Source organism: Eschscholzia californica, unplaced genomic scaffold, assembly GCF_041429995.1.
Source record: "Eschscholzia californica isolate CP2 unplaced genomic scaffold, dmEscCali1.0.p SCAF_2, whole genome shotgun sequence".
Classification (NCBI taxonomy): Eukaryota; Viridiplantae; Streptophyta; class Magnoliopsida; order Ranunculales; family Papaveraceae; genus Eschscholzia; species Eschscholzia californica.
This window is the reverse complement of record NW_028238309.1, coordinates 46,686,653-46,712,974: the sequence shown is the minus strand read 5'-3', so window position 1 is coordinate 46,712,974 and position 26,322 is coordinate 46,686,653. Positions and strand designations below refer to the sequence as shown.

General features: G+C 35.8%; 3 protein-coding genes across 5 annotated transcripts; 1 reads left to right on the top strand and 2 right to left on the bottom strand.

The window, feature by feature from the left end:
* Positions 1-712: 712 nt before the first annotated feature.
* LOC147558427 (type I inositol polyphosphate 5-phosphatase 8-like) lies at positions 713-6,457 on the top strand. Of its 3 annotated transcripts, none has more exons than XM_086660087.1 (11): positions 713-1,139; positions 1,743-1,793; positions 1,897-1,981; positions 2,073-2,150; positions 2,257-2,341; positions 2,526-2,636; positions 2,972-3,458; positions 3,712-3,914; positions 4,010-4,121; positions 4,312-4,469; positions 5,641-6,457. In XM_086660087.1, exons 2-11 carry the CDS (start codon positions 1,761-1,763, stop codon positions 5,945-5,947), a joined length of 1,659 nt encoding a protein of 552 aa, XP_086516213.1. In that variant the 5' UTR covers positions 713-1,139; positions 1,743-1,760; the 3' UTR covers positions 5,948-6,457. The 3 variants fall into 3 exon arrangements, with proteins under 3 accessions (XP_086516213.1, XP_086516214.1, XP_086516215.1); XM_086660088.1 differs by having other exon boundaries at positions 889-1,121; XM_086660089.1 differs by lacking the exon at positions 713-1,139 and adding an exon at positions 1,169-1,272.
* A 191-nt stretch (positions 6,458-6,648) lies between these two features.
* On the bottom strand, positions 6,649-13,184 carry LOC147558426 (uncharacterized). Its single transcript, XM_086660085.1, has 9 exons — positions 13,030-13,184; positions 11,003-12,670; positions 10,302-10,528; positions 9,871-10,203; positions 9,346-9,592; positions 8,683-8,811; positions 8,381-8,596; positions 7,758-7,881; positions 6,649-7,414 (listed from the first exon to the last, which is right to left on the bottom strand). Exons 2-9 carry the CDS (start codon positions 12,554-12,556, stop codon positions 7,176-7,178), a joined length of 3,069 nt encoding a protein of 1,022 aa, XP_086516211.1. The 5' UTR covers positions 12,557-12,670; positions 13,030-13,184; the 3' UTR covers positions 6,649-7,175.
* A 1,611-nt stretch (positions 13,185-14,795) lies between these two features.
* On the bottom strand, positions 14,796-19,119 carry LOC147558425 (ras-related protein RABE1a-like). Its single transcript, XM_086660084.1, has 9 exons — positions 19,039-19,119; positions 18,882-18,977; positions 17,660-17,732; positions 17,459-17,559; positions 16,686-16,751; positions 16,229-16,326; positions 15,610-15,672; positions 15,430-15,522; positions 14,796-15,205 (listed from the first exon to the last, which is right to left on the bottom strand). Exons 2-9 carry the CDS (start codon positions 18,952-18,954, stop codon positions 15,122-15,124), a joined length of 651 nt encoding a protein of 216 aa, XP_086516210.1. The 5' UTR covers positions 18,955-18,977; positions 19,039-19,119; the 3' UTR covers positions 14,796-15,121.
* Positions 19,120-26,322: the final 7,203 nt, after the last annotated feature.

The window sequence follows — 26,322 nt, the reverse complement described above, 5'->3', positions numbered from 1 at the left end:
CTCAATTTGTGAACAGTTGGCACATTTTCCCCTATAATTTTCCAACAGTCCAATTTGCCCCCAATAACACTATGACTCATTCATCTTTCTAATTTTACCCTACACTCTCTTTTCAATTGATTTTGCCTTAATGATTATGATTTTTTATTAATTTTGTAGGGGGTGTTGTACGCAATGCTGTTGATCAGATGAGTGGAAACCTCGACAGTCTCTATACCTTATCTTTATCCTTTTTTTCCTTTCTTTCTTTTCAAATAACACACCACCTCTGGTCTTTGTTAGAAACCAGTTGGATTTCGTCTTTGGCTTATGGCTAATAGAGAGACGGTTTACCCCTTTAACTTCACGAGAAATAAAATGTTTTTTTATCTAACTTAGATTTGAACGGGAAGGTTTTCTTTCTCCCATTATTGGTGAAACCGGAGAGGATGATCCTTGGTAGTTTATCGTGAACCAATCCCTATTTGTAGAGGAGAAAGAGAGAGGAAAGAAAAGAGTAAAAAGGTCAAGAAGGGCAACTGAAGGGGGTCGGAGGTTCCGTCCGATACCATTTATTAGCTGTCGTCTAAGTAAAAAAAACCATAAAAACCCATCGTTAAAAGAAAAATATTAATTGGAAATAGAGTAGAGGGTAACATTGGAAAAGAAAATGAGTCAAAGTGACCTTTGGGTTTTGGGTATCAAATTTAACTGCTGAACAAATATAGAGGCCAATTTACTAGTTAATAACAAATAAGGAAGCAAATTAAAATTAACCCATAATCAAACACCTTAATCATAAATTAACCCTTGGTTTTTGGTGCTTTAAAAAGGATTCCCCTCAAAACCACAGAATTAAAAAAAAAACTCCAAAAGAAAATAAGGACAGTAAACAAGTTTTGCAACTCTGTCTGTCACTACATAACAACAATTCTAGAGAGAGAAAATCATAACTCCCATTCCCTCCCCAATCCTCTCTCTCTCTCTCTCTTCAAAGTTGAAGGTTTTTACAGTTTAATGAAAAGGAAAGCACAACAAAAAGGAGAAACCTGAATCAGTAATTCTTCTTCTTTTTTAATCCCACTAACCCAAAGATTGATCATTGATCTATTTTTAGGTTTTGAGTTCTCACATCAACTCAGGTCAGCTATAAGAATCCTGTAAGTTAAAATTTCATGATTTTTTTTTTACCTGTTTTCAGGGTTTCTGTTTTTGCAGGCAAAATAAAAATTCACAAACAAAACCCTTTTTGACTATAAAATGTAGTTGTAATTTTCCATAGACTGTTGAATGGTAGGTCACTTGGATTTTGTCTTTTTTTTTTGTAATCTTGATTTCTGTGCTGGTTAATCAAATCAAGTAATGACAGTTTCGATTCTTGTTCTGTTTCATCATTTTTTCTTTTTTTAACTTCATTCATGGCTTCCAAATAGTTAACTATTTTGATCTTATTCTAATATTTTGAGATTTGAAATTTTATTTCCTTTGGGAAAAGGTTATTTTATATGCATTTGATTGTTACCCTAATTGGAAAATTTCTTAGCTCTGTTTTTTTTTTCTTCTTCTTCTTTGTGAATTGTGATACAAGAAAAAGAAATCATTTTCTTCATGATTTTCAGATCATTAAATGTACACAATCTCAGATTTCTTCCTAAAATTTCAATCTTTTAGGTCAAATGACAACAGAAATCTGAATATACAAGAGAGAGGATACTCTTTTTTTTTTTTCTATACTGAAATATTTTTGATGTTATTGTGTTCAGTGATTTTAAGTTGAAGATATGAGGAAAGAATATTCAGATAATAATCACAAGGTATGTAAAATAATAACATTAGGTTTCCTATTACGTTTCAATTTTAATCATTATTTGAATGTATCGGATCTAAACGGGGAAGTTTTTTTTTTATTTGTAACAGTCTTCGTGGCCGAAAACAGTAGTGAGGAAATGGTTGAATATAAAGAGTAGATCAGATGAATTCATTTCCGATTACAAAATAACAGGTGAGTTATTATTATTATTTTTTCATATTTTGATATTTTGGTTATTATGTTTTTATATTTTGGATATCTAAAGAAGTGTAAATTTCATTAGCGGTATCGGGCATGAGCGAAAGAAGAAAGAGTTGTTCGGACAAAGATCAATATGTTGTGCTTCCTAAACACCGTTCAGGTTTCTTTCTCTCTACTTTTCTCTGAAACGGTTAGATTCAAACTTTGGTCTCTCTGACGACTTCGCACTCTAACAATTAGCTTTGCAAATCATGACTATAATTTAGGGTGGACGAAAGAGGCTCCAGAAAGTCTAAAACGACCGAGATTCGAACAAGAAATGTCAGCTTCAACAAACGATCTCAATCTAAGGTAACAACAATATTCCAATATATATACTATAGAGTTTGATTTGTCTAAGATCAAACTTTTAGTTGAATGAAATTACCGACAAACCCAACATATTCTTTAACTTAATTCACAAAAGATCAAACTTTTAGGTATTTTATTAAACTAATCAATTTTTGTTTTCACATCTTTTATGTGGAAAAATCAGGATGTTTGTAGGGACATGGAATGTGGGAGGGAAATCACCAAATGAAGGATTAAACTTGAAGGATTGGCTTTGTACTAATAACACTCCCCTGGCTGATATTTACGTTCTCGGGTAATTTTCGTTTAGCCTTATAGATGTGACCAATTCGTCTCTCTGACCCCCTATATTTAAACATCTACCCTTTTCGCTTCCTTGTAAAGAGTTTAGATCTCTTATATCCACAATACGAGTAGTGTAACCTTCGGAAAGACCCAATACAACTCTTTTTTGAGGCCACTGGGCTAGCACCACTTGTTTATAAAACGGTCAACGGTAGGCCGGAGGGTTTACCTCTTACGCCCCCGAACCGGTTTGGCACGGTCAACAAAGGTCAACTATAAAGTCACATGATTCTTAGGTTATTTTGGTAATTTTGTATAAGTACTGATCCCATTTCCGTAAATCAGGTTTCAGGAAATAGTCCCTTTAAACGCAGGAAACGTATTGGGTGCAGAAGATAACGGTCCAGCTGACAAATGGCTTTCTCTCATACGTCATACTTTAAACTCTTCAAAATCCGACACAAAATCCGAACAAAATTACACAAATGCCACTAGAAAACCCGACCCGTTTCATGAGAAACAGTACTCTTCTCAACGACTTGTACCTAATCTTCAACCATACCAGTTTGACCGTCAAAATTCCAATTCAAAACCCAGAATCAGCTTTTCAGATCTTCTCTCTTTGGATCAAGAACTAGAAATTGATCAAGAATTTGAACCCAATTCAGATTCAGATTCAGATTCAAGTAGTAGGGGTTATTGTTTGGCTGCAAGTAAGCAGATGGTTGGGATATTTTTATGTGTTTGGGTGCGCCAAGATCTTAACAGACATATTAGTAATTTGAAGGTCTCTTGTGTTGGAAGAGGAATCATGGGCTATCTTGGTAATAAGGTACTAATTCATTTCTAAATACTTAATTTTGTCTGAATCTGATTCATCATAGTCTGATTTATATCGCTGACTTGGTTGAGGGTGGAGTAGTAATTTTCAACGTAAAAAGTAGTCCTTATGACTCAATATATATTCACTAGGGTCGATTCGTTACATTTATACCTCTCCGAGTTTTGTGATAGTGTGTTCAATCTTTTTGTTTGTGTAGGACTATTCTTTAATATGATTCTGATAATTATAATGTGTTGAACAGGGATCGGTTTCAATGAGTATGACCTTACACCAAACGAGTTTTTGTTTTGTGTGCACCCACTTAGCTTCGGGCGAAAAAGAAGGAGACGAAATCCGGCGAAATTCAGATGTAATGGAAATATTGAAGAAGACTAAATTCCCTCAATCACGTAAATTATACGAAAACAATAAGGCATTTTCCCCGGACAACATTTTGGACCACGAGTATGTCTCTTTCATATATTCATTTATTAGCTTAAAAATTATATAAATCCATCAACAAATTAGGTAACAAATTTCCATTTTATGTTTTACCGCAGCAAAATTATATGGCTCGGAGATCTAAATTACCGATTAACATCTACTGCTAATGGCGATACATTTGAACAGTTGAAAAGAAACGATTGGGAATCTCTCCTAGAGAAGGATCAGGTTAGAAAACTAGATTTGATTGAATTAGTAATTAAGTTTTGATATTCATCGTAGATTCGTATTCTATTATAACAACAAAGTTACCAAAATAGTTCGATATCTTCTAGGGTTTTCTCGATTTACATTTTTGTGTGTGTATAATTATGTTAGTGTAACTAAACAAGTGAGGAAATTGTATGTGTGAATGCAGTTAAGTATAGAAAAGAAGGCAGGTAGAATATTTAAAGGATGGGAAGAAGGAAGGATAAGTTTTGCTCCAACATACAAATACCTCAACAATTCAGACCATTATTCTCTTCTTCACTCCTCCTCTAAGCAAGAATATCACAAGCAACGAACTCCTGCCTGGTAACTAACTAAACTTTATACGATTGTTAGCACTTTCAAATAGTTAATGAACGTAAACTTTTTCGTAAGTACATAGCATAACAAAAATGGTATGGAATTTTACCAAAATATTGACGAAATTAATTATTCTACGAGACTACGACTAAGAAAAAAACAGTTAATAAAAGTATATGGTCATATACTAATGTCATGTCAATATAATAGGCAGGAAAGGACTCTAGAATAAACATTTCCCGAAGATGAGTATGATTTTGTTGTCCGAGATTCCGTCAATTTGCTTCTCTCTTTGTTTCCTATGTCAAGCAAATGAGATTTACTAGATTATTAAAATATGCACGCCTAGTGCACTTCTGATGAATCTCTATGATCATATGCTGCTAGAATTTAAAAGTGTATCAATGTTTCTTGCAACAGACCAGGAACCTACCATAAACTTTATATATATATATATATATATATATATATATATATATATATATATATATATATATATATATATAAATGAGCATGTGATTTAAGTAACCATATTCAATTAATCTGCCTTATTATATACTAAAATTCATGGTTGTTTAAGAATAGCTAGCTAATGGTCTCTAAGACTAGAGAGAGAGAGAGAGAGAGAGAGAGAGAGAAAGACGTGGGAGAGTGGACCTTGTGGAAGGTGACAGAGTGAGTAATCAATCAAAAATCTTGCTTTAAAGTTGAACATGTAAGGCACATGCTAAAAGCATTTAGTATTTGATAAACCTATCTTAGCTAGGTTAGCCTTTTTTAAACTAATCATGTTACTCTTTTTAACTAATCTATTTATTAATTAATCAATAGACGACTCCGAGTAGCATCAGAGCCGTAACCTTATTAACATTTGATATCTGTCTGTCAATCTTTTAACATTTGATATCTGTATGTCAACCCGTCACTATATTTTTCACCTAAATTTGTTGTTACATTTTATTTGTTCTTTCTCCACTCTTCGTTGCATATTGATGTAGGTTGTTGTTTATATTATGTCGCTCAAATCTCTTTAAAAGCTTGTTATCAACCTTATATTTATCGGTGAAGTATATCTATATATACAAACTTAGGGTTTTCCCGGATAATTATTTACTAATAAATGATTATAATATATAGTTTTAATAGAATTACTAAAGTAGTAATTTGAATTGAGCAGGTGTGATAGGATACTATGGAAAGGGGATGGACTAAAGCAGATATTGTATGCCAGAGGAGAATCCAAATTCTCAGATCACAGACCAGTTTCCTCTCTATTCTCTGTACAACTTCCCCTCTTAAACAACAACAACAATAATCACCACCATATCATGTCCAAAAAACATTCCCACCACCACCACCACCACCACAACCACCACCATGACCAAAAACAGAAGATAGACCCACCTTTCATCAGGGTTAATGATGATAATGTCATAATCATGCGTGGCAAAATTTCAAGCAGAAGAATAGTTGCAGCTATTTAACAATTCATCAAAACAAGATGAGGGTTTGGTGAGTCAGAGCAAAATCATGAAGAAGCTTTTCTCTCTGTCACCAATTACTTTTTTTGAGTTAATTTAACTTGAAAGCATGATGGGGTTTTGTTTAATATCATCCCAAACACACCTGCTACTGCTTTCTGAAGAATGGCAGTGATTCCATGTAAATACATGACAGTCAAGTAGCAGCAGCAGCAGGTATAAAATAGAAAAAAGAATAGCATACCAAGAGACAAAGAACTGATCATGAAGATGATTATTATGAGTTAGTTAGATTTATAACTCCTGCTGTGTTAGCAGCTCAGAGAGTTGAGATGAAGTAAAAGAGAAGTGAGTGAGAATGTCTTCTCTAAAGGGACTTTTTTGTGTTTAGAGAAGAGAGAAAAGTTTAATTTATGTTTGATTAGTAGAACTTTGAAGTTACTTTTTGATATTTCAATGTTTAGAGATTATTTCTTAATGGGATCAACTAAGTTTAAGTGTTTTTTTCTTAAATCAAACTCGTTGATTAGGTATATAATTAGTTAATTTTGCAGAAGGAAACGGGACTTTGTGCGGCCCGTCTCCTAATTGAATCCCGACCGGACGACATGGCCCGGCAAGACTTGGAGCAAAAAAAAAACTCTCTAAATCTTGTCCGGCCAAGTCCCCTGGCCGAGGCATGACACTTTGCAAGTAGTCTTCAATGATAAGCCAAAAAGAGTTTGACATAATTGGTAATAATTTAGTATACAAGTCTTAAGAGCTCTGCAATAAATACTCTTAAGTAGTTAAGTTGTGGAATTTTCCAGTAAGAGACGGGTTCCATAAATATAATTGAGCTAGACTCCTCTTGAGCTATAACTAAACCAAATAAAAACAACCAAAATATCAATATTGTATGTTTTTTTCCTTTTGAAGGCAATAGACTCATTCGGACTTGAAATTCTCATAATCTGTTTTTTTTTATGAGATTTCTCATAATCTGTTTTATTAACATGTTTTGTTTCTGTTACTAAAATGTAAAATGCAGAAAATAAATCATAGCAAATGTACTTACATGTCAAATGCTTAAGAACTTCGATATAAATACTTAGTGAAAGAATCAAAGAAAAATAGGGAGTTCTCACCAGAGACATCTCACACAAGAAGTTAGGGTATATGAGCATGACTGGTTTCAACTGGTTTATACTGATCATGCACCATTGTTCTCACTTACATAGTGTCGATTTTTTCAGAACGGGTAGTTGATTGGCTCTTGCTGAATCGCTTTCTTCACAAGCCCGGTTTGTTCTTTCACGTGATGTGTGTAGAAACCAGTAGCAGTGGCAGCTGATGGAGCTCGGCCTACATATTTGATATCATCCATACCCCCTCTTCCTAGAGACCTCATTGCTGTACAAAGTCGAGGTGCGATGTAATTGTATGCACCCATGTTCATTGGCTCTTCCTGGCACCAAACTATCTCCGCATCTGAAAGTCAACCAAACAAGAAATTATCTATCCGTAGTTCTCATTTGATTCTTCTCCAGTCTCACTCGTCTATCTTTTTTCTAGCCTCCATAGTGATCCTTTTGGTCGGAATTTATGTTTGCATAAAGCAGAACTAAATGATGAACACTAACATTTATAGTAGAATGTGAGCAGAACCCAGTTAACAGCAACAAGAACATACTTTGAGATACTCCAAAAGACTCTACTATATTTCTTTATTTATTTCACAAAAGTATTCTATTGCTCATTTATTTTATCGTAATTTTCTTTCACTAATTAGGTTACTGTTTTTTTTTTTTTCCTAGTTTAAGAGAATACATACTTGGATATCGCTTCAATTCTCGCTGAATGAGATCATAGGGGAAGGGGCAAAGCTGTTCTACCCTGCAGACTGCAACATCGTCCCCTTTGACCTTTTTCCTCTCTTCATCAATTTCGTAATAAATCTGCAAGGTGAAAAGGAGGATAAATTTACGTATATTAGATATTGTCTAGATTATCCTATTCAGTGATTCTCAACTAGGAGATCTCTTTGGTGCACATTAATCAAGTCAAAAAAATTTATCTAGGCATCTATACCTACCCAAGGTTGTACAAATAAAATAGCAAACACTACCCAAGGATTATTAAAACCAGAACTTATGCAGTTCGCTTTCTTTGAGTCGAACAACAGACAGCAACATTATGGATTCCTTTTGTAATTCAGCGGCAAGAACTTAAGGAACAAGGGTTGTTTCATGGAGTCCCATGGATTGAGGCGAAATCCAGAACTAATTTGAGGAAAAATGAGATCGATTTACAGAAGGTTTTCTATTTGTTGGATGGTCATAGAGGTCATGCAGGGAGAACATAGAATACAAGTCAACTGCAGAGAGACGAACTAGATTCTTCGACGATGCAGCAAAAGGGAATGGCAATTTAGAACAATTAATAAATTTCACATACCTTTCCAGAGCAAAGAACAAGACGTCTAATCCCCTCCTCAAGATCAGAATGCTCATTCTGGTCCTTTATCAATCGCTTGAAACGGGTTCCTTGTTTGTCGAAACCTGGGTGACCCCAAACGTCATCAAACTCAGATATGTTTGATTTGCAGTCTTTGTGGCGAAGCAGGTTCTTGGGGGCAGTCACAATTAGTGGCTTCCGGAATTCCCTGTGAATCTGAAAAATGAAAGAAGAAGCAGTAAGGCAATGGAACTTTACCCAAAATACTGGGACAAATTGTTTTTTTTTCAAAGAGAAATCACCTGGCGACGCAGAACGTGGAAGTAGTTTGCAGGGGTTGTTACATTCACAACCTGCCAGTTGCACTCCTGGATCTGCTTCCTTAGTGTTGGATCCATCTCAGGAATAACGTAGGGATTATCATCACTCATCTGCATTGTATCAACAATTAAGAAGTTATTAGTTGGACAAATCTAGAACTGAGACGGAAAGCAATCAAATAGAAATCTCCATAGACAAGGTGATAAAATCATTTTGATAATCTGATAAATTGTGAACGTCAGGCTTATCAATCTTGTGCTCGAACGTGTCAACTGGGGGTGCCTTACCTATGGAGGACTAGATAGGTCAATCTTCAGTATAGATTGAAATACTACCTCTGGCTATAATTCATCTTAAAGACTACTCGCTACAACTCGTCTCTAAAGATTATTCGCCACAACTACCTTAGCTAAATCTGAACAAGCAGAGCAGAAACCTAAACATTTTGGAAACTTGTCTTATCAACATTAAACAGTGCAGTTAATCTTTTTTACGAGGAAATACTTGAATAGAGGTAGATTCCTTAGAGAATAGGTAAAGAAAGTCTAAGCATGGTAAAAGGGGATTAAGTAGTGATGTACTATATAAGGCTGCAGAGAAACCTTTGGCATCCAAATATATAATAATACGAAACTAGTAATTACCTGAAGGTATCGCTCTAGTCTTGCACTTGAGTGTTCAGGTCCCTGACCATCATAACCATGAGGAAGCAGCACAACAAGTCCTGTTTGACGCAGCCACTTTGACTCGCCACTGCTCAAAAACTGATCAAATATCACCTGAGCCCCATTAGCAAAATCTCCAAACTGGGCTTCCCAGAGAACCAAGGAATTTGGATTCTCCATTGAATAACCTAATTCAAATCCAAGCACTGCAAATTCTGAGAGAGAGCTGCAGGAAAAAGAGAAAACATATTAGATGTTAGAAAACAAATGGAATACTTGTTTCTCACTAGTAACTTAAAACAGCTATGTGAAATCAGAAATTGCCAAGATAAAAAGGGCTGCACAAGTTCACTTATCTTTCAATTCGGAGGGGATCTCAGAGTACGATACATTAAGAAATAACTTTTGAGGTTCATGATTGTTTTACCACTTAAATAGAGAAACATGTGAAATAAAATGGATATAAATAAGGAAAAGGACAACATGAGTAGAGATGGAAAGGACCTGTTGCTGACAGTGAATAGTTCCTCATTTTGGTTCATAACCACATGATCGAGAGGACAGTATTTCTCCCCAGTTTCCTGATCATGAACTACAGCATGACGATGGCTAAATGTACCTCTTTCAACATCCTGGCCACTCAACCTCACATGATTCCCTTCGATCAACAGTGTAGCAAAGGCAAGTGCTTCTCCAACCGCCCAGTCAATTCCTTCTCCTGTTTCAATCATCTGAGCACGCTGCTCGAAGATTTTCTTCACAGCTCTATGAGCCTTGAAAGTCTCCGGGAGGGCCGTGATTGCTTTTCCAACACTCTTCAGTATCTCTGGTTTAACCCTGTCACAGAAAAGTGCAGTCATTTTAGAAGCTAGATGAAGTTACATCTGTTTGGAACAGAACCTAAATTTTTATAACAAAATAGAACCCAAGCATACCCTGTGTTACGTCTGCGTGAAATCTGTTCAGGTGATTTAAAACCAGCCCAGTAAGCTGAAAGCCAATCCCTTTTTGTCGGAACATAATCTTTGCTGCTAATGAACTCTTCGTTGAGAATGGAGCTAACTTTGTCGTGTAGCCTGTCAATTTCCTGTTGTTCAATTAGCCCTGATTCGAGGAGTTTCTTCTGGTAGATTGAAAGGGCTGACGGATGGTTTCGGATGACCTAGAAATATTCATTAAGGTTAGCAGCTCGAAAAAATACATACAGAAAATGAATGTTTAACATTCGGTAGATGCGTATGCCTCCAGGCGTACACATCCACAGAGAACAAACACTTACACCCATCATTTAAGTTTATTCAACATAAGAAGTAACAACACTCATATTTCTTGTTTGTTGAACAGTTAAGTATTTAAATTATTGTAGCAAAGTGAAACAGACTATATTATTTCATCTTTGTACAAAAATTCAGTATTATTTATTTTTCTAAATGAATGCGCATAAGCCTTTTCGTGCATCGAGGTATATGCCTCAAGACATACATCTTAAGGCGGCGCTCTACTTTTTCGTAGCAAACCGCCTCGATGCAGGAAACATTTATTAAACATTACACAGAATAAACTTCAAAATTCAGCAATCTCAGAATAAACTGCAGAGTGACAATTCCAAAGTAAACAGGTAGAAAATAGAAATCACCTTATACATTTTCGGCTGCGTAAACGACGGCTCATCAATCTCATTGTGCCCAAATCGACGGTAACATTCTATATCAACTACCACGTCAGAATGGAATGTCTGCCGCCACTCTGCAGCAAGCTCACAAACATGAACAACTGCCTCCAAGTCATCACCGTTAACATGGAAAATAGGAGCATCTAATGCCTTAGCAGCATCGGTACAATACTGTGAAGATCTCCCTTCCCTTGGGTCAGTTGTGAAAGCCACTTGGTTGTTCACCACAATATGGATGGTTCCACCGGTAGTATAGTTAGGAAGGGCACTAAGATGCAGAGTCTCATAGACCACGCCCTGTCCTGAAAAGCTTCCATCTCCGTGAATCAGCACACCCAAATTTTTTGTCCTCTCGACATCATTAGAGTAAAATTGTTTGGCTCGAGTTTTTCCTACCACGACAGGATCCACTGCTTCCAGGTGACTTGGGTTGGCAACCAAAGACAGATGAATTCTCTTCCCACCCCTTGTTGGCCGATCATAAGAGGTTCCGAGGTGATACTTGACGTCTCCAGTTCCTGTGTAAAGTCCTACTTCATCTATTGGTTTCGTACCTCCACTGAATTCACTGAAAATATGACGGAGTGGTTTACGAACAACATTACCCAGAACATTCAGTCTCCCTCTGTGAGACATCCCAATCACAATGCTCTCAACCCCAAGATCTGCTGCCTTGTCAAACATCTCTTTCATACCAGGAATGAGGGTTTCACCACCTTCAAGACCAAACCTTTTAGCAGCTGTCCACTTGGTAGCCAAGAAATTCTCAAACTGTGAACTCCATATAAGCCTATCGAGCATAACCTCACGACGTTCATGATTGTACTGCATTGGGGTTGGTGTCTCAATCCTATCCCTTAACCAATTACACTTCTCACGATCTGCAATATGCATATACTCATAGCCGATGCTACCACAATAAGCTTGCTCCAACCGAGTCAGTATTGCTCGAAGAGTTTGCACAGGACGATTCTCTGACAAAAATCCAGCCATTTGCCAAACTCCAAGAAAGAATTCCCGATCAAGATCAGCTTCAGTGAAACCATAAAGAGCAGGGTTCAAATCATCAGGAATTTGACGTTCTTCCAATCCTAATGGATCCAAGTTTGCTTTCATGTGTCCATTAACCTGGTAAGCTCTCACTAGCAACAACAAACGCATACTTTCTTGAATAGTTTGACCAGATATCCCAGGTGAAGTGGCAGCCTGGCCAACGAAATTTCTGAAGAAATTGTCCCATGATTCATCCACACTACTAGGGTCAGCTTCCCATGCTCTTTGAAGTTCCTCCAAATACACACTGCTTGTCCCATCAAGAAAACTATCAGTTAGCCTCGAGAGGGGCACGGCACGAGGAACAGGACTCGAAGCTTGGGCTTTGGGGGTAAAAACAGATGAATGGAAACAGCAATTCTGAGATGGAAGTATCCGAGTTCTCGTTGCATAAGTTCCCACCTGAGTCAAATTTCTCCTTACAGCTAACTTTGCTATACTAGAAGCAGCTCTAAACCACGCCATTACTGACTATTAAGTATTAAACTATAACTCTCTTCAAAACAAATAATTGATTCTCTTCCCCTGAAACTTCCTCACGCTCTAAATCCTTTTATTATCTTTCCTTTCTTGGTAAAACTACAGAAATCCAACAAAAATGAAAAAGAAACAAAATTATATCAGTAATCTAAAACCTTGATTTCCGATTTCATTTCTAATTCCATTTCCGACCTTGATTTCAGTTTAAATAGAAAAACAGATGCCTAAATTTGAACAAACTTTTAAATGAAACATGCAAAATGAAAGAGATCTAAAGAATGAATGAATCCGATTCCAAAAATGAATGGAAGATAGAGTTCTACTGTTCTATAGAGAGAGAGAGAGAGAGAGAGAGAGAGAGAGAGAAAGTTTAATTGACTATAATCGTTAAAGTTAGAGAGATGAATTGAGTAAGAGAATTGATAATGAAAATGGAGTTGGTAAAATGGTAATCGTACCTGAATTTGATGAAGAATTGTTGAAGAAGAAACCCTAATTCAAAATTTCGCAGTCAAAACGAGATCGGCAGTTGGTTTTTTAAGACCAAAATCGTCTCGAAAGTCGTCTCTTCCTACTCCTGAAATGTTCTCTATCTTATTTTACTTTTTCCAAACATACCTTCCCAAAACCGAAGTTAATATTCTCTAGTTATCTCGTTTTTCGTGTCAACCCGTACCCGGAACCCAAATCCGCACCTGGAAGGCTGAAACTATAAAAGCCTTGGATGGAACACCTGAAATAGTTATCGAATAAAATCTTCTACTTTAGAAGTCAAGGATTCGAAATACGTCGACAATTCAAACCGAATTAATAAATAAGCACCTTTTAAAGCAAACAAGTCTTAGTTGGAGTAGTAAGAAGTTTAATATTCAACCATAAAGGTTAGAGCTCCAGTCGATTAATTTTAGTCTAATTTTGTTTGGCTAGGTTACGTTTGATTTGTAGCCTAACCGAATTAAAATACTAGTATTTCAAAGTTTGTACAAATACTACGTCAATTCCGCCATTTTACATATGATATACAAGTTATTGTAACTAAGATTAATGTATAATATTGGATCTTCAAGATATCCTCGATAATAAATTGCACACATTATATCTATATCTTTAATATATTATTCTTTATGGTACGAAAGATATGTAACAATATTGAGAAGACAATCTAAACAGTCTTCTTACCTAATAGGGACGAAAGATATATAACAATATTGAGAAGACAATCTAAACAGTCTTCTTACCTAATAGGGACGAAAGATATATAACAATATTGAGAAGACAATCTAAACAGTCTTCTTACCTGATAGGGTGATGTAAGATTTATAGATTCAGGTTGAAATTAACAATAATCCATTCAATAAAATTATTTCTTCTCTTCAATTATATCACGATATCTAAAGCCAAAAATTAACACTAGTATATAACTAATCTAAATCTACTATTTTTAAAGTTAAAAATAAGAAGAAAAACAATATGGGAGACAAACGTTTTACTATTTAAGAAAATCAAACTATCTGGAAAAATAAGCAGAATTGAACCTATGAAATCTATACTTTCTATGGTTGTTTCATTAGTAAATACAACAAACTACATGTTCAGCCTGCAGTGATTTTAATAACTTCGTTTTTCATAAATTTAACAACTTTATTTTGGTAAAAAAACTATAAAAAAGAAAAAAAAAAACGATATAGAAGGCAAGAAACACAAAACAAAATTACCAGACCCACAAAAATTGAAAGAAAAAAAATAATTTGAGAATATTCAACAAGCATGCCTTTCTTGAAATCCTCTATCAAAGTTGAACTCTACACTGTGACAAGTGATTTGTGCCCCTTTAACTATACCATCTTTTCTTTGCTAGCCTTCTAGATATTCGTATTAGAGATAAAAAAAATTGTTAGTTTAGAAACTTACACACAAAGTTCAAAGCAGACTATCAAGGATCTTTCTGTCCTATGTCCTATAGACATTATATTTTAAATTAAATTTTTTTAAAATCGGTACAATCAGTAAGGAAAGTCGAAAAGTAAATAAACCATATGAGTTAACTGGTGCATACACATGGTGGAAGAACCCATACATTAAAGGCCACCAGTAAGATTTGATATGGACAGTGCAAAATTACTTGTATGAAAATATATGATTTCTCTCCCAACTTGTAAGGTTACTTTATTGTCAAAAAGTCCGATATAACTTGAGATTTAGAAGAAAAAACAACACACCACTGGACGAAATTTGTATATTCTATTTATCTTTCGATATCAAAGACAGAACAATGTTAGCATTCAAATATCCCAATAACCAAAACTGAAAAAGACTAAAGAGTCTTTCAATCCAAAAAAAAAAAAGCAAAAAAAATGAGAGAATGAATTTCTATGACTACCTTTCATACAATAAAAGAAAGAGTAGTTGTAAATAATGATAAGGAACAACAAGCGTATCGGCACCTGCTGAATCTTCTTAACCAAAATAAATGATTTTCGAACAAGTTTCGCTGCCTGCAGGACTATTTCTTTATCCATCTCTCTTCTCTTTCCAAAATCTTCTGTTCTCTTAAGAACCACAGCAAGCCGATTTTGGAGGGGTTTGACTGGTTCCAGCTCCCTCGTCCGGTTTGCTAATCTTGATGGTCTGAGTCTGCAAAAGTCCAGCCAAAATAATCAACAATTCTCTGATCATATATACATACTAGGAGCAGCTAGTTTCAAGGAGTTAGTGGAGCTCAACACGTGCGAGGGTGGCTTTGACATTCAACTACTGTATTCGTTGTCTATTTGGACTTCTTAATAATGTTTTACCAATTCTCGGAAAACAGTGAACAAACAAACAGTGTTCTTTTAAGGAAAGAGGATGGCACATACTTCAGTCCTTGAATCGGTTTCTGCAAGTCTTTGCTTTATATCGGTTGCTATTGAAAAGAAAACCTGCTCCACATTTAAGTTCGTCTTTGCACTCTGTAGAATTTAATAGTATCTTTCAGCAAACCCAATATAATAACTAGTGAAGGAAATAAATATTATATCCGAGAGATCTCAACTTACAGTTTCGAAGAACTTGATACCGTATTCATCAGCAAGTGCTTGGCCCTTGGAGGTGGGTACAGCCTAGAAAAGGATATACATCTTTTAAAGCATTGGACAACTAGAAAAAGTTGTGTTGTTAAAAAAAGCGAAAAATAGTAAGTATGACGCTGCTTGCATTGACGTGAGTTTGGCATATGTTTACTTCCCAAATTAGACAGATTATTTATGATATTGCTAAAATTCATTAGGCCCAAATGAAATTTTAGAAAAAGGATGCAGCTATTTGCAGTTATGATAATTCCACAAATATTCACACCTTTTATTTGGCAAAACTCATGCATGAAGACTGACTACCAATTAGTTAACGTTTTTGCCTACAAATACTGGTGTTCTTTTTTCAAATTCATGTAGACTAACTACTAATTAGTTGACATGGTTGCGTCTAAATAGACAAAACTAGCATAACTTTCGCTGTCAGCCTGTGAACTCGTCAAAATTCCAGAGCAGCATGACCACCTAGTTGGACCTACAAAGTTGTTTTAGTATTTCCCATAATACAATTGGATGCATGGAAATACTAATACATACAAGCAGAAACGAAAATTTGGGGAGATAAGAGGCACAGCGGGAACTTTACTCTTTTGCTTTCATCCATGTCGGCCTTGTTGCCAACAAGTATCTTATTAACATTATCAGAAGCATGCTGTTCAATATTGCGGATCCAGTTCCTGATGTCTGTGAGTTAAATATTTAGTAAATGTCATGAGGGAACAAAAATTAGAGAAAAGGAAAACGAAGACAATATTTATAAGAGTGCATTAAACTCCATAACCGATGCACCATACACAGATGCTTGTTCATCCCACATTCACCTTGGGGCTCTAACGCCCTCTGTATCTTATAATGCTACTGAAAGGTAAAACTTTTCAAGCAGCACAAACTTTAAGGAAATTAGCCAATATATATACACATCCGTATAATGAATGACTTGTCCATTCTCAGTTATGTGGAGCTTAAGACTCTGAAAAATAGATATAGGCATATAGCTATGTAAAAAAGTTCGGGTGAAGTTAAAGAAGGGGTGAAGTAGGTACTGTTGAAAGATGATTCGTCGGTAACATCATAGACCAGCAAAATACCCATCGCCCCACGGTAGTAAGCTGCACAGAAGATATAACTATTATAGTTTTATTTTTAATCATGCAAGAAGAATAAAGGTCAAAGCGCAAAAACAGAAAAACATATACCCTGACTCCCTGAGCAGCTATTATTTACAAGGGAAATGATAAAGTTACAAAAGATTTTGACAAAAAAAGGTTCCCAGCTGATGTGGCAGGTGTGGTTTCAAACTTTGACCAAATCTAGGTCGTTGAGAGATGAAAATCACAACCGCCACATCAGCTGGGAACTATTTTTTGTCAAAATCTTTTGTGATTCTAGCATCTCTCTATTTACAATGATATAATTATTATGATATCTAGGACCTCTGCACTCATTGTCTAATGCCTTTGAGTTGGATGTCCACAAACCTAATAAGAGAGATTAAATACTAGGATGGGAATCACATAGGAGATATACAAATCCATAAATGGACCTAAAGTTTGGATCTTAACATCTGAATAGTAAGCTTTCTCCAACATATTTATCAACCTTTTCCATTTCTAGAGGTTTTCACCTTCTAAATTGTTGAAACTTACATGATTTAAGATCGTCAAAAATAGGATGGCATAGGTGGACTCTGATAGCCAGCATTCAAGTATTGTACATCCAAGCAGGCAAGCACAGGCAGTACTGCCAGCTTTTACCTCCCGGTAGTGTCACTAAACTACTATATTACAAGCATAAAAAGTAAACAGTAGTCTTATACCTGTAGTAATTGTTCGAAACCGTTCCTGACCAGCTGTATCCCAGATTTGTAGCTTGATCTTCTTGCCATCAAGCTCAATGGTTCTTATCTTAAAATCAATACTGTGGGAGAAGAGGTAATCATATAAGATCACAAGCAGTTCCGAGAGAAAAATATATACAGAGAGAGAAAACATAGTGTTTAATACTAGAAAACTAATACCCAATGGTAGTAATAAAACTGGTAGTGAAGGATCCATCAGAGAAACGTAGGAGAAGGCAACTCTTACCAACACCTGCAGAATAAATCAGAATATAATCAAGGACTTAAAACAAATAAACACTCATTCATCATGATATCTGCTGCCTAAGGAGATTTTAAAGTTGGGAAAGAAAAAGCATAAGGAGAACAAGGATAAATTTTAAGGCAGAAAAGCATTTAATTTTAAAACAGCGCTAAGTGTCTCTACTAACTAAAACCCATTTTCGGAATCACAACTAATATGCGTATTAACTATTAACTAATAAAGTTAAAGGAAGTTCAACAAGATCAATTACATTATCATATTTGTTAAATATTAGAAAGGATGAAATTTATATGCAACTTGATAAAGACTTATCCTGAGTTACAAGAATTAATTACAAATACAGCATGTTTCTGCAACTTATATGTTCTAAGAAGCCAAAAGGAGTGAGCCCCTACCCCCATTCCACCGCGAGGCAACCAATCATTAAACACCGAGCCGTCAGTTTAAATTTGCTTTCAAAACATTCATTAATTGACCCAAATTTAGAAATGATTAACAAGTCCAAAGTGCATTTGCAATATTTATAAACGTAAAATCAGATGCATTAAGTAGTTGATATTAGATATGAATGTCTAACAGCTGGTATTGGGATTGCATGTCGGCAAATCAACTACGTAGAACATTTGATAGTTTCAATCGGGCAAAGGACATGTCTAATTGTCTATCAAGGAGCAGAAAACCCAATCACTTAAGCTAGGTCATGACATCAAACTGCATTGACAAATACGAACTAAAAAAGAAATCCCCAAAAGAGTTCCGCCCTTGCAGAATTACAAGATATGCATGCAAATTGAAAAACCCTAAAGATGAATAAAAAACAGTTAAGGTCAATCTTTTCCTATATTACAATTATCCCAATTTCAACAACAAAAAAATGACCTCCTTGAGATCATAAAAATCCCTTTCAAATCAAGATATATCAATGGAGAAATTCTTATATGGTAATCGATCAAGTATTTTCTGAAATCAATCATCAGGAATGTATAATCATACTCCTAATATAAAAAATTCCTCAAAATAAGAAAGCTCTAAGTAGTTTCTCGTAATCAAACCAAAACGAAATGTTCAAATTCCGTCAGGATCAACAACGATGAAAACCAAGAAATAGATGAGAAATGTAGAAGCTGAATGTTTTACCGCTGTCACCGATGAGGAGAAGTTTGATGAGATAATCGTAATCGGCTCGAGACCTAACAGGCGGGGAAGCCATTGAATTGTAACAGAGATTCGAATCTGCTAATAATAAGATATAAAGAAAAAAATGGAGCGGAGATAAAAGGGGGACAACAATTACCAGATGTGATGAGAAAGTGTTTCTCTTTCACAACGCGGGAGATGTACGACCTCTTCAAAACTCCCTCCCTTGTCTCTCTCTGCCCCCGTTAGTATCAAGGGGCACCTTAGAAAGGCCGCCCCTTTCTTTTTTTTTTTTTTTTTTTTTTTTTTTTTTTTTTGCAAAAAAAGCCACCCCTTTCGGATTACGGGGGATGTGTTTTAAGTCCAAAATCGCATGATCAATGAGTCTAGAGACCAAAGATAATCTGAAATAGAAAATAAATCCATTCAGGTTGTGTTTGATTAACACTTCTCCCAGGGAAAAGAGAAACACTTTCTACAAAATAAAAAAATTTCATTTGTTTGGTAATTATTTTGGGGAAAGAAACATTTTTAGTCACGTGACTTAATTTTCCATATTTTCCCTAAAATTGGGGAAAGTTGTTACCCATCTCCTCCCAAAGAATCTCTTTCCACCTTCCCGGTCTTCCCTAAACCCTAGCTTTCTCCAACAACTATCACAACCTCTACAACCTTCATCATCTACTCATCTTCTGACCTCCCAATACTCTCATTTTATTAGAACATCCAACGCCTCTAACATCATCTCCCCACACTTTCACTCTTTCTAACTTCTGAACATTATCTATCAAGTCCTTTAATCTCATTTACCACCTACTTTCACCCCTCAAGATTTCTTACATTTCAGACCCAAAAGCTCTCATCTACCAACTCTAGGGTAAGAATTATTCTCCAATCCAAATGTGGGTTTGGTTGTATGGAGTCAGTGATGACTATGGTTTATCTATTCTAAGTGGAATGATCATGATGAAATGAATCAATTATCGGAACGCAATGGAAGATGTCTTGATTGATTTTCAGAATATGAAAATATTAATGGTAGGAAGAACTATTGTAGTTTTGCACAACTTCAAATTAATGGGTATGCTAGATTTGTGAAACATGACAAGGCTCTGGAATTTTATGGTACATGACATAGTCGATCTTACTCTGTCAATTAACAATTGTTTAGTTTATTAATGAAGTTTTCTGGGAGGAGCTTTTAGTGCAAGGACTGGAGTTTGAGTTGGATAGGTGAAGATAAGAAGAATATTTTTCTTAATGAACCAAACATCGGAAAATATAGAAAAATGTTATGGAGAAAGTATTTCTTGGAGTAAATGATTCTCCGAGTAAATAATTCCCTATTTTTTTTCCTTTCCCCAAACTAGTATCAAACACAACCTCAAAGTAAATTACATGTCTATCCTCTCATTCTCTTTTACTACCTAACATATCCTAAGTTAAAAAAATAACCTAAAATAAAATATACCATAATATTTAGAGATTCATTAAATGATTTCCTTAAAAATAAACTTTCCTTCCGGAAAAATAGTTGTCTTTTTCGTTTAGCAGAATACTTTGTTTTATATTTATATTAGAATTGATCAAAATCAAACCGAAGAGAGAGAGAGAGAGAGAGAGAGAGCATCGTCATTTTCTAATATACGAACTAGGTTTTGATTTCATTCATCATCGACGCCAAATTAAACCGAGTGAAAAAGGCAAAAGCATCGAGTGGGAGAGAGAGAGAATCGATTGCTGGTTTCATTCATCATCTACAGTAGTGAAGAGTAAGAAAAAACAAACGTTAAAATAAAATGTTAAAAATGTTGTTGGACTCGATAATATTCTACCAGCATAGAATTTTATTAGAATCGACCTATTGTAACAAATTCATATCAGATGGTAACAAAATCAAGAAAATGCTAGTAAAATACTGAAAATGTAACAAAAACAATTTCACATAATATATTTTAATTACTAAAAAGTATTTGTTAACCTACTGTAACAAATTCATAAGATACTAGCAAAATATTCTTGCTTTTTAAACTACTGTATTCATATTCATTCAACAGATGCTAATAGAATGTAAAAATTGTTATTAGAATCAATAAGATGTTAGCGAAATAGTATTTGCTTTTTAAACTACTTTATCAAATTCATTCAGCAGATGCTAGTAGAATGTAAAATATGCTAGTAGAATCAGTAAGATGCTAGCAAAATAGTTTGCTTTTTAACCTCACAAATGAATTTGTAGATGTCTAATTGGATCGAGGTAGAAATAAAAAGCAAATCACAAATTCATACTTTCTTGAAATTCAAAGAACATAGAGTTACAGAGAGAGAAAATCATTTTTGGGAGAGAGCATCTCGTTTTAGGTAAATATCCATTGAATTGGTAAGTTAATTTAGACAAATATCAGTTTTGAAAATAACATATTTTCTTGAACTCAAAGAACATATAGTTACAGAAAGAGAAATTCATTTTTGGGAGAGAGAAACTAATTTTAGGTAAATATCCATTGATTTGGTAGGTTACTTTAGAAAAAGTATTTGTTAACCTACTGTAACAAATTCATAAGATACTAGCAAAATATTCTTGCTTTTTAAACTACTGTATTCATATTCATTCAACAGATGCTAATAGAATGTAAAAATTGCTATTAGAATCAATAAGATGTTAGCGAAATAGTATTTGCTTTTTAAACTACTTTATCAAATTCATTCAGCAGATGCTAGTAGAATGTAAAATATGCTAGTAGAATCAGTAAGATGCTAGCAAAATAGTTTGCTTTTTAACCTCACAAATGAATTTGTAGATGTCTAATTGGATCGAGGTAGAAATAAAAAGCAAATCACAAATTCATACTTTCTTGAAGTTCAAAGAACATAGAGTTACAGAGAGAGAAAATCGTTTTTGGAATAGAGCATCTCGTTTTAGGTAAATATCCATTGAATTGGTAGGTTAATTTAGACAAATATCAGTTTTGGAAATAATATATTTTCTTGAACTCAAAGAACATATAATTACAGAAAGATAAACTCATTTTTGGGAGAGAGAAACTAATTTTAGGTAAATATCCATTGATTTGGTAGGTTACTTTAGAAAAATATAAGTTTTGGAAATAAAGATTAACATTAAATATCCACCATAAATATTCTTTCATAAAATTTATGGAAAGAACAATTGTATTAACTCAACCATCACAAACCTTTGGTTTACCAATGGTTAAAAAATATCTATGAAAGGGCAAAAATGAGAGAAAATTAAAGGATTGATGCATGGGGCCCACCAAATAGTGAATTTTTGGACTTATTTTACATTTTCGATTTATTTTGGTTTTATTTTATTTATTGATTTAGGAGTGGATATATGATTAATTACCCCCCCTATTTTTGGACCTTAAACTCAAAAATCCTTCGGACTACATGAATAAAGTTTTGCTTGCGGTGGCGCCTAAAAGAAGTCTTTGGGTGTAGACTTTGGTTAACAAGATTTGTCTATCTTCATTTTAAATTCACAAATTGATTTTTTATTTTTTGCCCCTAGTCTTCATCTCCTCGCATCTTTCTTTCTCTCTTCTTGATCTCTCTCACTGTGTCTCTCTCTCTCGTTGTCTCTCTCTTTGTCTCTCACTGTTATCTCTATCTCTCACTGTCTATCTCTCTCACGATCTATCTCTCTTTCCCTATATCTCGTTGTCTATCTCTCTCCCCCTCTCTCTTTCTATCTCTCTATCTCTCAATGACAGACACACACACACAGTTCATGCGAAGGTAAATGTTCCCTTCACTGAATGCAGACCTCGAGGAGCGTTTCGTGGTCGACTGGACACGAGTCTCTTGTGGCTAGTCGACCATGAATTCTGAAACCCTCTCGAGGTCTAGGGTTTAGGGAGTGAGAGAGAAATACAACGAGAAAGAGAAAGAGGGATCTAGAGAGATCTACAACAAGCGAGAGATATCTACAACTGAAGGAGTTGAAGGAGATGTCCTTCGACCAAGGTGACAATGCGAACAATTTGTCGGATAGGAAAATTTATGTGGAAGATCATCAAGTCCGATTGATTTAGGGATCGTAGAGTTGTAGCTAGAGACCAACTACGATCGACGAATTACGAAGTAATTCGCGGCTAACTTCGATCGGATCCTACAACGGGTTACACATAAGAGTGACAAATTGATCTAGGATATGACTAGTGGGAGTGAGATATAATCATGGGAGTGTCCCATAAACATATCTCATAGGCCTAAAAAGGAATTAGGCAAAGATAGTACAAAAGGGCCAAAAACAGGGTTTTTGGGCCTAGACCGGTTCGGGTACTTCTAGGACTCGGATTGGGCTGAATTTTGGAGGGTTAGTTGCTGATATAATAAACATTATATCTGCCAATTTTCGTGGTGTTTGGACACCTCCTCCTTAGGGAATTGAGAAAATATCAATAGTTGCTATTTTCGACTATTTCCCTAAATCTTATTCTAAAGGGTGTTTGAGGAAACCTAAAAGGAGGTGGATTCTTATTAGGGTTCTATATAAACACTCTTAGGGCAGAGAATAAGGTGTGGAATTTCTCTCTAAGCTTTCTTACTCTACCACATCAAGTAGAGAGGAGAAAGTGAGCTAATTCCCATTAACTATCTATCTAGTCAAGAAAAAAGGAGTTCTTCTTTTCCAACCACCATTGGTGTGCTAGTTATACAACAAGGTGGGAGATCAAATTGTTTGCTCGTGTCCCAAGTAGAGGAGCTACACTTGAAGCTCTTGGTCTTCTCATAAGCAATTGGAAAGGTTCGAGGGAAAACTAGCGAACAAGGTATTTATCTTTCTAGTTTTAATAAATGATTATCATAGGTTTATGCATGTGATCCTGGGAATACTAGTGTAGACATTAGATGTCTTAATTCCGCTATAAACACTAGTAGAAGAGTGTAAAACCCAACAGTGGCGTCAGAGCCTCTTGCAATTAGCCTATCTTATCTAAGTTTTGGACCAATTCCATGCTTTCCTAGATAGATTATTGTGTCAAAAGATTTCAAAATTTGTTCTTGAAAAGAGTTTCAAAACCTAAATTTTGATCCAAATTGGTTTGATTAAAAGAGTTGTTTTTAAGTTTTTTGGAAACTTGTGAAAAACAAAATTTGGAAATTTAGAATAGTTCTAAAAAGAATTTGAAATATTTTAGAAGTGTTTCAAATTTTGGAAAAAGCAATTTAAAATTGCAACACACACAAAAAAAAAAAAGGGAAACTATTGAGTTTTTTAGAAACTCAATAGGTCCGGCCAGGAAGCTTCCTGGCCGGACCAGTAGCCTGGAGGACGCGTCTGGTAGACGCGTCCCAGATTACTGTTGGATGCGTCTGAGGACGCGTCCAGCTGCTCCAGGTCGCGTCTTCCAGACGCGTCCAATAGCTACTACCAGACGCGTCTTGGAGACGCGTCTGGGGTCCTGGGTGTCTCGGACTAAGTCTGAGACACCTAGTGCTGGTCCGGTCCAGCACCAGATGCGTCTAGGACGCGTCTGGTGCTTGGACTAGCGTCCTGGCTCCGGCCAGGACGAGATCAGGCCTATTGGCCTCGGCTTGGACATGCCGGCCCTATGGGCCGTGCCATATCCGGACCTTGTCCAAGCCCTTTTGTGGGCTTGGGCCGGGACTTGTCTAGGACTTGTCCCGGGTCTTTTCAAGGCTTTTCGGACCACGAAAAGGGACCACTATTCGAGTGGGAGTTTTATCCAAATTTTCTCCCAAAATTCCAATCCAAATATTTCCGAAATTAACCCGGGCCATTCAAGGCCCAAACGGAATTTCTCTTTAAAATCAAATTTTAAAATCAAACCAAGACACACCATTAGTCTAATCTTTTGATGTAGACTTAAGGTGCGTACATGACATACGGATGTCGACAAAAGTATCTCCCGGATATACATGCATATATAATTGATAGCCTTGAAATATATTATATGATTGCATGTGATGTGAATGCGGAAACTAGTATGGCCATAGAATTTATTTCTTATTCTTGTTTTGAGCACGGATGGGTGCATGTTTTGTAATAATTTTAATTTCAAGTTTACACGATCTGCGAATCGTTTGAGTCTTGTAATTAGAGTTTAGGGTTTATGAGTCCATTGATGAAACTCAAGGAAGAAATCCAAAGGCGAGTGGGAGAAATCAATGGAGGTTCAAAGACGGAGATCTAGACAAACTAAAAGGCGAAACAAGAAGCAAACCAAAGGAGATTAGATCTTCTAGGTTAGGGGCCATACTAGGATCCATATGTGCTTGATTTACTTTCTCGCGCGCATTTACTTACTTATTTACGCTTTATGTCGTGGATGTTAGTTAGGCTAATTAGTTCACTAAAACGAACGCCAGACTAGCGTAAAAGTCCCTAAAAGTAATTTTGTGTACAGTGCCTATCCAAATTAAGACACTCCTTGCGCCCTTGTTCGAGGAAGGTGGGTCGGCCTTCGCAGCGTACCTCCTCTACCTTGGGACATTGCGGGTAGGCCTATAGAAGAGGCCTACATGTCTAAATGGTTCTACTCAACGAGATCAGCAAGAGAGTCTTGGATACTCGAGGCAAAAGGATGGATTTTACACTAAACATGTAATCCATCAACCGAGAATCATATAGTATGATCAGTGAAAGTATTCACTCACCTAAATCAATGGGAATTAAGGGCAGGGCCCTAGTCCGCTTAATCCTTGAGAGATGGGATCTTGGAATCGCATTATTCATCTAGGGACACGTTTTATCTTGAATAATGTGGCAAAAACTTAGGACTTTTTGCAAAAATTATCGAATGTAATACTTAGCAAAATCCTTTTTCTGTTTCATGTAGTTTTACTATGGCAAAAATCAATCTTTTCAACCTATGTTCAATCCTTGATGAGGACAAATTGAACATGGATAACTTCCTTGATTGGGAAAAGAGATTGAGAAGTGTTCTCAAATCTACAAACAAAGAAAGCGTACTGGATACCCCTATTCCAAGAATAACTGCGAACTCAAAGATTGAGGAACAAAAGCAGGCCAAAAGTATCCGGATGAAATCAATTTCAGTAACTTGCCTTATGTTGGCAACCATGGAGCCTAATCTTCAAAAGAGATTCAGGAAAATGGATGCGCACACAATCATCCGTCGATTAAGGGACATGTCCCGAAACAAATCACGGTTGAGGAAGTACGGAACTTCTAAGGCAATCCGGAGAGGCATTGGAATGTCTGAATCAAAGAAAGAACTTCAACTGATTCAGAAGAACAAAAGGAAAAAGGAAGGAACTCACGATTCCGACCAAGGTATCTATGTTATCGAAGTTAACTTAGCAAATACATTTGATTCTCAATCCTGGGTATTCGATACCGGATGTGGTGCTCATATCATTTATGATGTGCAGGGCCTTAAGGGAATCAAGTATTTATCTGGAAGGGAGCTTGTCCTACGAGTAGCAAATA